Source organism: Rhinoraja longicauda, chromosome 11, assembly GCF_053455715.1.
Source record: "Rhinoraja longicauda isolate Sanriku21f chromosome 11, sRhiLon1.1, whole genome shotgun sequence".
Lineage (NCBI taxonomy): Eukaryota > Metazoa > Chordata > Chondrichthyes > Rajiformes > Arhynchobatidae > Rhinoraja > Rhinoraja longicauda.
This window is the reverse complement of record NC_135963.1, coordinates 27,445,135-27,460,293: the sequence shown is the minus strand read 5'-3', so window position 1 is coordinate 27,460,293 and position 15,159 is coordinate 27,445,135. Positions and strand designations below refer to the sequence as shown.

General features: G+C 44.1%; 1 protein-coding gene across 1 annotated transcript in view; it reads right to left on the bottom strand.

Annotated features, from left to right (window-relative positions):
* The window catches only part of faf1 (Fas (TNFRSF6) associated factor 1), a 208,424-nt gene that overhangs the window by 172,515 nt on the left and 20,750 nt on the right, over window positions 1-15,159 (bottom strand). The window contains exons 5-6 of the mRNA XM_078408556.1: window positions 8,945-9,036; window positions 3,371-3,474 (exon numbers count right to left, since the gene is read on the bottom strand). Of these exons, the coding sequence (XP_078264682.1) occupies window positions 3,371-3,474; window positions 8,945-9,036 (196 nt within the window). The remainder of the gene's footprint in view (window positions 1-3,370; window positions 3,475-8,944; window positions 9,037-15,159) is intronic.

Below are 15,159 nucleotides of genomic sequence, written 5' to 3'. Positions count from 1 at the left end.
GTCCCATATGTCATAAATTTAAAAAAATCTTGGGTTTTATTTTCAAATTTTGAAAGTATTAACTTTTAGTCAAATTATGGTCAGTTTTGATCACAAATTAGCGCAAAAAGATCATAGTTGGGCCCATTTTTAATCCTGTGGTATTTCATTATGATTTAATAACTTTCAAATTTGGCCACTTTCACAGGTTGGTACCCTTATTTACGAAAACACCTATATGCAAAAATGCTCAGGTGATGGACTCCATCAGCATAGGCAAGTATTTACTCCTGGGTGCCGAGAGCAACAGATTAAGAGTAGAAGAGGACGTCTCAAGTACACACTTTTAATTGCGCTCAATATTTTACCTGGTACCATTAATCCAGCCTTTCCCTATGATTCAAGCCCAAGTAATTCATGTTCCAGTAAAATCCTAGCGAATCTCTTCTGTACCGTTTCCAACATCCTTCCTGTAGCTGAGCAACTAGAACCCCACACAGAATGGCAAGTGCGGTCTCACCAACAGTTGCACACCTGTATCACAATATGCTAACTGTTGTACTCAATACCCAATGAAGGCAAGCATGATAAATGTTTTCTTTTCAACTGTCCACCTGACTCCACCTATACTTTCAGAACTCTAATCTGTAACTCTTCAGGACTCTGCCATTTACTGTGCAAGTCATCCTGGGCCGACCTTCCCACTGATCTAGATCCTTTTCTAAACTTAGATATTCTTCCTCAATGTCCAGTATCCCACCAATTTTGGTGCCTTCTGCAAATTTAATAACAATATTTAATACATTGTTATCTACATTAACGATTTAGATGACAAAGACCAGTGGACCCAGTTTCAACCCCTAGGGGACTCCATTGGTCACAGGCCTCCAATCAGAAAAACAACCCTCCACAACTATCCTCCAAGCTAATTTTGAATCCATTTGGGTAGCTCACCTTGGCTTACATATGAACTATCTATCCAGACTAACCAACCATGCTAGACCTTGACAAAGGCCTTGCTAAAGTCCATATAGACAATGTCCACTGCTCTGCCTTCATCGATCCTCTTTTCAAAAAATCACTGAGGAGAGACCTGATGGAATTTAATAAAATTCTGAGGCATAGACTAGACTGTCAGAATCTTTTTCCCCCAAGGTGGAAATATCAAATACTAGACAACATAGTTTTAAGTTGAGCGAGGAACATTTAAATAAAATGTGCAGGGCAAATTTTTTCCTCCTTCAGAGAGTGATACGCCAGTAAGGTGCCTGCCTGGATAGTCATGGTAGCAGTAGCATCAAAGAGGCTTTTTAAAAGGCAGAGGAATATGTAGAGAGTGGACGGATATGGAAGTGTGCAAGAAAAAGGGATTAGTTTAATTTGGCATCATGTTTGGCATAGTCATTGTAGGTCGAAGGGCCAGTTCCTGCATTGTACTGTTCTATATTCTATGTTAAGTTCTTATCATATGATTTTGATCATGCACACCACCTGGTGGTAAGTTTAGGCTTTGGTTTTAATTTTGTCCTTCCATCATGCTGTATTACATAACCTACTGAATAAACTCTTGACTCGATAATTATTTTTTGTGAAAAGATTTGGGGAAAGAAAAAAAAAATGTATCTTCTAAGTTCTCAATCACTAAATGTAGATGAAATAGCCAGCTGAGCAACAACTAAATAACTGCTGGAATTAAATACAGATGTCTTCCTTCCAAAACTGCCATAAACCCCTTTCAGAAAATAGAAATATCTTTCATCCTCTAGGCTTGCGAACTATCATTCCATCTTCAACCTACATCTTTCATCGCATGGACTGAAATGTGTCATTGCTTTACAAATCAGTGGTACAATACTGTAACATTTCAAAGATTTTGATCATTTTTTAGCTCCTGCTAGAGGGGTGAATTAAATTAAAATAAAAACAATGGCAATCCTCACTTAGGATGTCAGTGCATTTTCTTCACTTATGTTGACCTCTCTGCAGGCAAGAATGTTGCACTGTATGTTCAGTTTGGGATCAAATAGGATGCCATAACTACAAATAGTCAGAAAAGTTAGTTGAGCACGAGAAGGTCAATTAATGGGTAGCTAATGTTATCCCACTTTTTAAGAAAGGAGGGAGAGAGAAAACGGGAAATTATAGACCAGTTAGTCTGACATCAGTGGTGGGGAAGATGCTGGAGTCAATTATAAAAGACGAAATTGTAGAGCATTTGGATAGCAGTAACAGGATCGTTCCGAGTCAGCATGGATTTACGAAGGGGAAATCATGCTTGACTAATCTTCTGGAATTTTTTGAGGATATAACTAGGAAAATTGACTGGGGAGAGCCGGTGGATGTGGTGTACCTCGACTTTCAGAACGCATTCGACAAGGTCCCACATAGGAGATTAGTGGGCAAAATTAGAGCACATGGTATTGGGGGTAGGGTACTGACATGGATAGAAAATTGGTTGACAGACAGAAAGCAAAGAGTGGGGATAAATGGGTCCCTTTAAGAATGGCAGGCAGTGACTAGTGGGGTACCGCAAGGCTCGGTGCTGGGACCGCAGTTATTTACAATATACATTAATGACTTGGATGAAGGGATTAAAAGTACCATTAGCAAATTTGCAGATGATACAAAGCTGGGTGGTAGTGTGAACTGTGCGGAAGATGCTATGAGGTTGCAGGGTGACTTGGACAGGTTGTGTGAGTGGGCGGATGCATGGCAGATGCAGTTTAATGTGGATAAGTGTGAGGTTATCCACTTTGGTGGTAAGAATAGGAAGGCAGATTATTATCTGAATGGTGTCAAGTTAGGAAAAGGGGACGTACAACGAGATCTGGGTGTCCTAGTGCATCAGTCACTGAAAGGAACCATGCAGGTACAGCAGGCAATGAAGAAAGCCAATGGAATGTTGGCCTTCATAACACGAGGAGTTGAGTATAGGAGCAAAGAGGTCCTTCTGCAGTTGTACAGGGCCCTAATGAGACCGCACCTGGAGTACTGTGTGCAGTTTTAGTCTCCAAATTTGAGGAAGGATATTCTTGCTATTGAGGGCGTGCAGCATAGGTTTACTAGGTTATTTCCCGGAATGGTGGAGTGTCATATGTTGAAAGACTGGAGCGACTAGGCTTGTATACACTGGAATTTAGAAGGATGAGAGGGGATCTTATCAAAACATATAAGATTATTAAGGGGTTGGACACGTAAGAGGCAGGAAACATGTTCCCAATGTTGGGGGAGTCCAGAACCAGGGGCCACAGGAAAATTTAGGTCAAAATCATGCCCATACTAAAAATTAGAACTTGGTTACTATACACAATGGCAAATGCAGTTGACCGGAGCATCACAGGTATGGCTAAAAGACTGATAAACACGAAATAAAATTCTCACGACAGCTTACCTAGACTGACTTGTTGCTGGTCCATCTGATCCTGGTTGAGCCATGTCAGGTGTGAGAATATAAAGGCTATTATTCTTAGGCAAGTGCAGAGACCTTAGAACAGTCTACAGAAGGGGAGAAAAACAACAATGTGCAATTTAATTCAAGTTTTTCAGAACAGACAAGAACAACAAAATAAATTGACAAAAATTTGATTTCTCATCTCTATTTCATTAACATTGCTTAATTACATACGAGTAAATTAGATCCTTCAGATGGATTTATTCAGGAAAGTCACCATGGCATGGGACAGAGAGTAGAAACATAGAATAGAAACATAGAAAAATAGGTGCAGGAGGCCATTCGGCCCTTCGAGCCATGATCGTCATTCATTGTGATCATGGCTGATCATCCACAATCAGTAACCTGTGCCCATTCATATCCCTTGATTCCACTAGCCCCCAGAGCTCTATCTAACTCTCTCTTAAATTCATCCAGTGATTTGGCCTCCACTGCCCTCTGTGGCAGAAAATTCCACAAATTCACAACTCTCTAGGTGAAAAAGTACCTTCTCACCTCAGTTTTAAATGGTCTCCCCTTTATTCTGAGATTGTGGCCCCTGGTTCTGGACTCGCCCAACATTGGGAAATTTGTTCCTGCATCTAGCTTGTCCAGTCCTTTTATAATTTTATATGTTTCTATAAGATCCCCTCTCATCCTTCTAAACTCCAGTGAATACAAGCCCAGTCTTTTCAATCTTTCCTCATATGTCAGTCCCGCCATCCCAGGGATCAATCTCGTGAACCTACGCTGCACTGCCTCAATTACAAGGATGTCTTCCCTCAAATTAGGAGACCAAAACTGTACACAATACTCCAGATGTGGTCTTCCCAGGGCCCTATTGGAGATCATTTTTCAATGTTCTATAGATTCAGGATCAGTTCCTGTGGATTGGAGAATAGCAAATGTTATCCCACTTTTTAAGAAAGGAGGGAGAGAGAAAACGGGTAATTATAGACCAGTTAGTCTGACATCAGTGGTGGGGAAAATGCTGGAGTCAATTATAAAAGACGAAATTGCTGAGCATTTGGATAGCAGTAACGGGATCGTTCCGAGTCAGCATGGATTTACGAAGGGGAAATCATGCTTGACAAATCTACTGGAATTTTTTGAGGATGTAACTAGGAAAATTGACAAGGGAGAGTCAGTGGATGTGGTGTACCTCGACTTTCAGAAAGCCTTCGACAAGGTCCCACATAGGAGATTAGTGGGCAAAATTAGGGCACATGGTATTGGGGGTAGGGTACTGACATGGATAGAAAATTGGTTAACAGACAGAAAGCAAAGAGTGGGGATAAATGGGTCCCTTTCGGAATGGCAGGCAGTGACCAGTGGGGTACCGCAAGGTTCGGTGCTGGGACCCCAGCTATTTACGATATACATTAATGACTTAGACGAAGGGATTAAAAGTACCATTAGCAAATTTGCAGATGATACTAAGTTGGGGGGTAGTGTGAATTGTGAGGAAGATGCAATAATGCTGCAGGGTGACCTGGACAGGTTGTGTGAGTGGGCGGATACATGGCAGATGCAGTTTAATGTAGATAAGTGTGAGGTTATTCACTTTGGAAGTAAGAATAGAAAGGCAGATTATTATCTGAATGGTGTCAAGTTAGGAGGAGGGGGAGTTCAACGAGATCTGGGTGTCCTAGTGCATCAGTCAATGAAAGGAAGCATGCAGGTTCAGCAGGCAGTGAAGAAAGCCAATGGAATGTTGGCCTTCGTAACAAGAGGAGTTGAGTATAGGAGCAAAGAGGTCCTTCTACAGTTGTACCGGGCCCTGGTGAGACCGCACCTGGAGTACTGTGTGCAGTTTTGGTCTCCAAATTTGAGGAAGGATATTCTTGCTATGGAGGGCGTGCAGCGTAGGTTCACTAGATTAATTCCCGGAATGGCGGGACTGTCGTATGTTGAAAGGCTGGAGCGATTGGGCTTGTATACACTGGAATTTAGAAGGATGAGGGGGGATCTTATTGAAACATATAAGATAATTAGGGGATTGGACACATTAGAGGCAGATAACATGTTCCCAATGTTGGGGGAGTCCAGAACAAGGGGCCACAGTTTGAGAATAAGGGGTAGGCCATTTAGAACGGAGATGAGGAAGAACTTTTTCAGTCAGAGGGTGGTGAAGGTGTGGAATTCTCTGCCTCAGAAGGCAGTGGAGGCCAGTTCGTTGGATGCTTTCAAGAGAGAGCTGGATAGAGCTCTTAAGGATAGCGGAGTGAGGGGGTATGGGGAGAAGGCAGGAACGGGGTACTGATTGATAGTGATCAGCCATGATCGCATTGAATGGCGGTGCTGGCTCGAAGGGCTGAATGGCCTACTCCTGCACCTATTGTCTATTGTCTATTGTCTATTGTCTATACAACTGCAGAAGAACCTCTTTACTCCTATACTGAAATCCTCTCGTTATGAATGCCAACATCAACTTTCAGTGACTGGTGTACAAGGACACCCAGGTCTCGCTGCACTTCCCCCTTACCTAACCTGACACCATTGAGATAATAATCTGTCTCCTTGTTTTTGCCGTCAAAGTGGATAACCTCACATTTATCTATATTATACTGCATCTGCCACGCATCTGCGCACTCATTCAACCTGTCCAGGTCACCCTGCAACCTCCTAACATCCTCTTCGCAGTTCACACTCCCACCCAGCTTTGTGTCATCCGCAAACTTGCTAGTGTTACTTCTAATTCCTCCATCCAAATCATTAATATATATGGTAAACAGTTGCGGCCCCAACACCGAGCCTTGCGGCACTCCACTCGCCGCTGCCTGCCATTCCGAAAAGGACCCGTTTACTCCTACTCTTTGCTTCCTGTCTGCCAACCAATTCTCTACCTATGTCAACACTCTACCCCCAATACCACCTGCTCTAATTTTGCTCACCAATCTCCCGTGTGGGACCTTATCAAAGGCTTTCTGAAAGTCTAGATACACTACATCCACTGGCTCCCCTTCGTCCATTTTACTTGTCACATCCTCAAAAAATTCCAGAAGATTATTCAAGCATGTACACTAATAACATTTAAGTAAATTCGCACATTAATTGATAATCAGCCCAAAAAGTTGGTAATTGGCTTTTCTGCTGGGTTTTATATTTTAACCCTGTCTTAATTCATTTAGTTATATAATCTTGCACTTAAATTTAATATTTACTCATTACAGTTCCACCACTGATTTTCTGGCACTCTTGGTTCCAGAGCTTTGCTGGTTTATCCAGCAGACCAAGGAAGACGGCAATGGGCATAGATTTGCTGGCTCCAGCTGGGCTGGAGTTCCAGAGCCCCGGCCGCAGGTTGCAAATTCAACCCACCGATCGGCCGTGGAAGTCCCAATGAGGTCAAGATTGACTGCCTTGCCCAGTCTCGGTGCCACATTTCCGGGGAGACTTACAGGGCGCGCGGGGGGTGATTTCTCGCGGAACCCCCAGTGACCTCTACCGGAACCTAGTGTTCATTACAAGCTTTTTTTTCTTCTTTCTTTTTTTTCAAAAAGTGCGGAAAATTGATTTTTAAAACGGGAAAATCCACGGAAACGCGGAAAATTCACACAGTATCAAGTTTCGTTCAAATTGTTGCACTATCATGTACTGTTTTGGATGTATTTCGGGAACATACATACATGATGAGATCGCCATTTTGATCTAATACTTCTCCCTCCGTCCGTCCCTCCCTCCCTCCCTCCGTCCGTCCGTCCGTCTCTCAGACAACCCGTGGACCCATTAGGTTCCTGTTGTGACAGCGGTTGATGAATTTTAATATTATTGAGTGGTCACACACGGAAGTATTAGATCAAATTGACGAATATGTATGTTCCCAAAATACAGCCAAAAGGGTACACGATAGCACAATAATACTTCCGTGTTCATCTTGCGTCACACCGTAAGTAAAACACAAAGTAACTGAGTGGGTCAGGCAGCATCTCTGAAATGAATAGACAGGTGACACTTGTCTCAGTGGGCCAGTCTGAAGAAGATACCCCAAACCAAAACGTTGCTTGTCCATTCCTTCCAGAGATGCTGCCTGGCTCACTGAGTTACTCCAGCACTGTGAGTTACTCAAGATTCCAGCATCTGCAGTACCTCGTGTCTTTATGATTTTGTTAGTGTCATGGAAAGGGATATGGATGGGCCAGAAACTGAGTTCATGAATTGGAGGAAGGATGATTTCATGATCATTAGTTCTGGTTGAAGTAGATTGAAAGCAGCTATAGGTGGGTACATTTCTGACAAGTGAGAGTCTTGCAGAGGTGAAATACTGAAAGCTCAATATTCCCGTAATACAACACAAAACACTAGATCTCAAGGGTTGTATGAAAAAGAAAAAAGGAATCACATGGCAAGTATTCAGAACTGAAAACAAGGTAAGCCCTTCAATAGTATAGAAAATCTGAGTGTGTCTCTGCCTGTACACCCTAAAATGGCAACCTGTTGTGGTGCCAGAAGACACGGGCAAGGTCTTAAATTAAGACGTCCCATTCAAATTCACTGAGAATGACTTGGCACTTGGAGATTTCAGGAAAGGGGTGGTGACATTTTTGAACATGATAACATGAAAAAAAGTCTTGGCATGCTTAAAGGGGCTAAATCTCCAAGATCTGATGTGGTGTATACCAGCTGCTATGGGAAGCAAGAGAGGAGATTGAAGAAGCTCTGACAAAGTTTTAAAATTTTGTTTTGCTGGTTACATGTAAGGCACTTGATGACTGGAGGCCAGCTAACGTGGTAACCACATTCAAGAAGGGAAGAAGCAATAAGCCAAGTAATTACAGGCCTGGGAGTCTAACATCAATGGTAGGGAAGTGATTGAGCACAAAATGTTGGAAGGACAAATTTAATCTCCCCGTCTCCGACATTTCCATCACCTCCAATGTGGTCCCACAACCAGTCACATCTTCCCATCCCCACCCCTTTCCACATTCAAGACTGCTGCCTTCATAACTCCTTGGTTCATTCATCCCTTCCCACCCAAACCACCTCTTCCCCAGGTATATTCCCCTGCAACCGCAGAAGATGTAACACTTGCCATTATACCTCCTCCCTCATTTCCATCCATGGAACCCAGCAGTCCTTCCAGGTGAGACAGAGATTCACATGCACCTCCTCTAACTCCATCTCCTGCATCTGGTGTTCCCAGATACAGCCTCCTGTACATCGGCAGGACCAAGCGTAGATTCGGCGGCCATTTTGCCAAATACTACACTCAGTCCACCAAGGCCTACCAGATCGACAGTTGATAAACATTTTAACTCCTCCTTCCATACTGACCTTTCTGTCCTGGGCTTCTTCTATTGCCAGAGAGAAGCCACATGCTAACTAGCTTCAAGTGAAATAATTTAATTCCTTAGTTAGCAAATCCTGATAATATAAATTTATCGAAATGTATAGTACGTACAGCAAGTAGGTATTTCCTATCCAGATATCCTGTTTCTACAAACTTTAAAGAAGATTAAAAAAATTTAATCCCTTTTAGACAATCTGTAAATAAAATTCAACCTTGCATTATGTTAAACAGCAGTAAAAACTCACACTGTCGTTGATATCTGTTGATTTCCAACCTTTTAACTGCATTTGTGGTACAGGAATTTGAAGCTCATTCTCCAAGATTTGCTTGATAGCACCTATAAATTAAAGTAAACATATTTGTTAGATTTGTCAAATGCTTCAATTATTGAAACAAATCTCTTTCCAATTAAACTAATTAAACTATTAAATATTTTTCTACTACATATTATTAAATATGATCCAAAATATCTACTTAACACAAGTCCCAATAAACAAATAACATTTTTAATACATGGATAAAATCCATGGGCAGAGATTTGAATCTGACCACCCAATTCAATGTTGAGGGATTGCTATACCATCAAAAGATCCACCAGAAAATTGAGAATTCAAGACCCACCTACCTTCAGCTGAACAGAAAACAAAAATGCCAAAGAGAGGACAAGAAAATCTTATTATTTATTTATCCATTCACCAGATGTGACTGCCACTAGTAATGGCAACACTTATTGCCAGTCATCAATTGCCCCCCCAAACTGAGAAGGCAGTCATCAGTCATCCACATTGGCGGGTTTGGAGTCACATACAAGTCAGACCAGGTAAAGCAATCTTCCCTGGTGAAACTGATGGGCTTTAAAATCACACCCAGTGGCTGCACAGTCATCAGTAATGAGACCTGGAATTTTGTTTTAACAATGCTAGAGTTCAATTACAGTACTTGTATTTAAATTCCTTGCATGCCATAGTTGGCTCAAAACGCTTATCAATAATTATTCCTAATTTCTGACTGCTTGTCCAGCAACTTAACTACTGCGGATGCATCCACTCTACCCCATTAATCTTATACCCGTTAGCATGGATGCCATAGGATTGGAGTAGTGCTATTATTCTAGGTTTACAGAATATTGAAGATGGGAAAGTTTCAAAGTTAATATTTCGGGTATGAGATATGCTCTCGGTTCTCACAATGGACCTAATTCCTGTAATTTTAACTATAAATGTGATGAAAGTTTCTGCATCTACCACCCCAGCAGACAATTAATTCTGGCCCACAACAACTCTTTAGATTTTTTTTTAAATGATCCTCTCTCTGATACTTTTACCAATCACTTTAAATCTGTGCCCCAAGTTTCTAATTATTCAGCTAAAGGAAGTAGGCCTTTCCTATTTACTGCAAGTCCCTCAAAGTTTTCATAGATCTCTATCAAGTGTGCCTTCGGACTCCATAAGATATCTTAGGATCCAACTTTCTATTGAATCCCATGGGCTTTTATTGTTCTGATTAGCCAGCCTCATGGGACCTTAAAGCTCAAACTAAAATCAACATAGAATACATCAGATGCCTTCTTTGAACACTGCCTAAAAAGTTAAATCAAGTTAATCAGATGCAATCTTCCCATAACAAATCTATGCTGACTGTCCCAAATTAATTTGTACTCTTCCAAACTTCTCCTTAGAATAGATTCTAATGATGATTTTCTCCACCAATGTTCAGATTGATTAGTAGGACTGGATGTTACAATCCCTAAGGTTTGCACTACAATTGACTGGTGTTGTTCTTGGGGGTGACCACTAGGTGATGTTGCTACCATTCAGACACATCTTCAGTTGTGTACCTCAATGTCACTGGGTGTTTTGGCCTTTTATCACAAGACACCATCAGTCGAGGCAGGCCCACCGCAGGGTGATCAGACCTGGGTGTGTGTCTTATGGTTAGCCTCTGGATGGTCACGTGGCAGCCCAGACAGCATCTCTTCTTTTCAGCCACAGCCAGTGACTGCTCAATTGGCCTATATTTGGTTAAGCCCGTCCCCAAATTTTTTTTAAAAAGTGGTACCACATTAATAATTCTTCAATCCTCTGGCAACAATACCAAGTAGCCAGAGAAAACTGATAATCAGAACAGTCACAATTTCCTCCCTCGTTTCTTTTCACAGCCTAGGATAATGTTCTCATTTTCAAGTATCCACAATACTTTGACCATGTTTATCCAATGTTGTATATTTATCTTCCATAAAATCATCCCTCTCATTGTGAAGGTAATCACAACATATTAATTAACTATTCACACCTCCCGTTTATACACAACGCTGATTTCTGTGGTCCCCAATAGATCCAACCTTCCTTACCTATAATTTTGTGAACTAACAAAACAATTAATAATTTTCTTCAATTTTACATGCCTGAATTTTTCATATCCTCTGTTTTCCTTATGTCATTCCTACACATCATATGCTTCTCCAGATATTCTGCCATACTAAATTCTCACAGCAGAAATTTGCTAAAAACAAGGAACTGCAGATGATTACAAAAGACAGCTAAGTGATGGTCCAATCCAGTAGGTCAGGCAGCATCTCGAGAACACGAATAGGTAATGCTTTGGTCCTGGACCCTTCTTCAGAATGATTGATTGTGGGGGTGGGGGTAGAGATGAGAAAGCTGGAAGAGAGGAGAGGCATGATATGGCCGAGCAGGTAATAGGTTGATAAAGGGGACGAGCGTTTTTGATAAGCAGATGGTTGGAGAAAGGGCAGAGATGAGAAGTCAGGAGGTATGAGACAAAAGAATTGAAGAGCAGTAACCAAGAATGATAACTATATTCCTTGCATCTTAGATTTTACCAGATTCCTTTTTTATATATTCTCTCACCTTCATTTTCCTTCTTTAAAACTCACTTTCTGCTTTTCATTAGAGTTTTTATTCCTCAGATCTAAATCTAGGCTCAACTTCCTATCACTTGTCCATCATATTTAAACTTCCAACTCCAACAGCTTAAGGAAACCTGCCGACAAGGATTCCAGTCCATAACCTTATTGAAGAATAACCCACTCAGTCTGTACAGATCCCACCTACTCCAGAATCAATCTCAATGCCTCGGGAATCTAAATTCAGCACTCTCAATATCCAAATATTCACTTGCAGAATTCTCATGGTTCTGCCTTCATTAACAAAACAGTACCAGCAATAAAGCAGAGATTTTTACCTGGGAGAATTCCAGAGATTCACAATCTGCTGCGAGAGGAAATTTCTACACACCAGCACAATCACATTCTCCCCACAGAGTGGCGGCCAGAAATAACTACAATACTCCAGCTGTAAACCACCCATCTATCTATATTATTATATTACTAAAACTCTCTATCCGTGTGTATGTGCACACCATAACTTTGCTGCATCGCACAGCCAAAATGGTACACCACAGCGCCACAATTTTTGCACCACGTTACCCACCATTATCCTGGGGATAATGTCTAACAACTCTCATTCAAATCGAAGCTACATTTTTAAAGCTAGACATTTTAAAGTTTAAAAATTCACTTTCTGACCCATTTCCTGAAACTCCTCAGCGTATGACGTCACAATGCTTCACGTTCGACTTCATTTGCTCCTCTCTCACCAAAACAAGATGGCCGCCAGCAGCGCCGCCGCTCGCCCGGCCTGTCGTTCCCTCGCGCCTCTCACCTCGCCTCTCGCCTGGCCTTGGCCCCTTGCACGGCCGCCAGCAGCGCCGCCGCCCGCCCAGCCTGTCGTTCCCTCGCGCCTCGCCCAGCCTCAGTCGTTCCCTCACCCCTCTCACCTCTCCTCTCGCCCAGCCCCACCCCGGCAGAGACTCGCATGTCGGCAGTCAGCGTTGAACGCACGGGCACTGGTAAGTGCCTTTCGCAGCCAACGGCTCCACGGAGGGGAGTGGGCATGGCGGTCGACTGGGTGGAGGGGAGGGTTGGGGTAGGGTGGGGGTAGGGAGAGTGGGGAGAGGAGGGGGAGAGTGGGGGTGGGGGGAGGGGAGAGTGGGGGTGGGGGGAGGGTGAAGGGGGGGAGGGGGAAGGGGGGGAGGGGGAAGGGGAGAGTGGGGGAGGGGGGGCCGGAGGGGGCAGTGAGATAGTGGGGGTGGGGACGAGGGGAGAGTGGGGGAGGGGAGGGAGGTGGGGGTCAGGAGAGGGGGTGGGGGTCAGGAGAGGGGGAATAGGGGTGGGGAGGGGGGAATGGGGTGGAGGCAGGGCTGGGGGAGTGGGGGTGGGGGCAGGGGAGGAACAAGTGGGGTGGGGGGGATGGAGCGGCTCAGTGGGGGGAGGACAGGGGATAAGTGGGATTGAATGGGGGGGGGGGGGGGTTGAGGGTGCTACACCAATACAGGAGAGGCTTTGAGTCCAGGTCTCACTCAGTGAAGACACCCTCTCCCCTTCCCTGTTCCCCCTCTACAAGGAATGGGCCCAATGGGCCCATTTTGTCTCTCTCTCTCTCTATATATATATACATATATATATATATATAGATATAGGGTTAAAACTAAAACTCTCTGTCTGTGTGTATGTGTGCAGCATAACTTTTGTGGTTCGCACAGCCAAAACGGTACACCATAGCGCCACAATTTTTGCACCACGTTACTCACCATTATCCTGGGCATAATCTCTAACAACTTTCATTCAAATTGAAGCTACATTTTTAAAGCTAGAGAGATTTTAAAGTTTAAAATTTTCCTTTCTAACCCATTTCTTGAAGGTCTTCAGCGTGTGACGTCACAATGGGACCCGTGCGACTGTGAGAGAAGAGCTCGCGCTCCCCCTCCCCCGCCGGTATGCAGCGCGTGACGTCACAATGCGACCTGCAGGTTTTCAAGAGATCAGCTCGCTCTCGCCCCCCCCCCAGAACCTTTAACTAATGCTTCCCCCCCCCCCGGACCTTTAACTAATGTGCCCCCCCCCCCCCCCAGACCTTTAACTAATGCGCTCCCCCCCCACCACCGGCCATCCCGGCATGCCTCGCGCCTGACAATTCCTCAGATCGGGCATCGCTGACAGCCGGGAAGTGTAGTCGTGAGGGGGGATGGGGGGGGAGGTTCGGCTGATGGGAGTGCTGTGCTCAGTGCCTTCCTCTCCCCTTTCCTCTCCCCACTCGCACAGAGGAGCTTTAAATGCCGTTGCCGGGCCTGCAGGCGGGGGGTTCGAATGGGTGGAGGGGAGGGTGGGAGTAGGGGTGGGGGAGGAGAGAGTGGGGGTGGGGGGGGGGGGTCTGGGAGGAGAGTGGAGGTGGGGGGAAGGTCAGGGAGAGTGGGAGTGGGGAGAGGAGGGGTGGGGGGAAGGGGGATAGTGGGTGTGGGGGGAGGGTGGGGGTGAGGGCATTGGGGGTCAGGGTAAGAGAGTGGGGGTGGGGGGGGAAGAGGGACAGAGCGGGGCAGGGGAGAGTGGGGGTGGGGAAGAGGGGAGAATGGGGGAGGGGTGGGGAGAGGAGAGAGTGTGGGGAGAGGAGAGAGTGTGGGTGGGTGGGGGGGAAAGTGGGGGTGGGGGGAAAGAGGGGGTGGGGAGGAATAGGAATAGGATGAATCGGATTAACAAATTGATCAGGAAGGTTGGCTCCGTCCTGTGGGCAGGGTTGGATTCATGGGAAGTGGTCTTGGAGGGGAGGATGCTCCTCAAACTGCGAAGCATCTTAGACAATACAGTTTACCTCCTCCATGACACATTGGTCAACCTAAGCAAAAGACTGGTTCCACCAAGATGCAGTACAGAACGCCACAGGAGATCCTTCTTCCCTGTGGCTATCAAACTGTACAACTCCTCCCCCTTCTGTTGTGGGGTAGACTGACTCCACTCCCACCCCCTCCCCCCTTCCCAATTCTTTGCACATCCCCAATCCTTTAATTTCATGCATTTTGCATTTTATGACTGTGGTGGATCAATTTCCCACTTGGGATAAATAAAGTTCTATGGTATCGTATTGTTGACTGGGAATTCATTCAGAAGCAAAAGTAAAACTTTTTTACTTTTATAAAGTAATATATTGAAGCGTAATATATATTTTACCAATATTATATAATTAAATCCAATAATAGGTAATTGTGTAATAATCTTATAATTGTGGTGCTGGCTCGAAGGGCCTACTCCTGCACCTATTGTCTATTGTAATTAAATCTAGTGTATTTTCCATCTATTCCTGCAGCCTTGCAAGTTAATATCTCTGGAGACACGAGACTGCAGATGATGAAATCTTGAGTAAAAGAACTGTCCAAGTAACTTGGGTCTGTCAGCATTTGTTTGTCTGAAGATGGGTCCTTACCAGAAACGGTCTGTCCATTTCCCTCCATCGATGCTGCCTGACCTGCTTAGCTCTGCCAGCAGTTTTTTTTTTATTACTCAGATTAATATATCTCGTGGCTATCTACTTCCTCTTAAAATCATTGTCTTTGCTTCACCACCCTTGTTGGCTTATCAAACGTGATCATTTGTTTTGAGCATTACTAA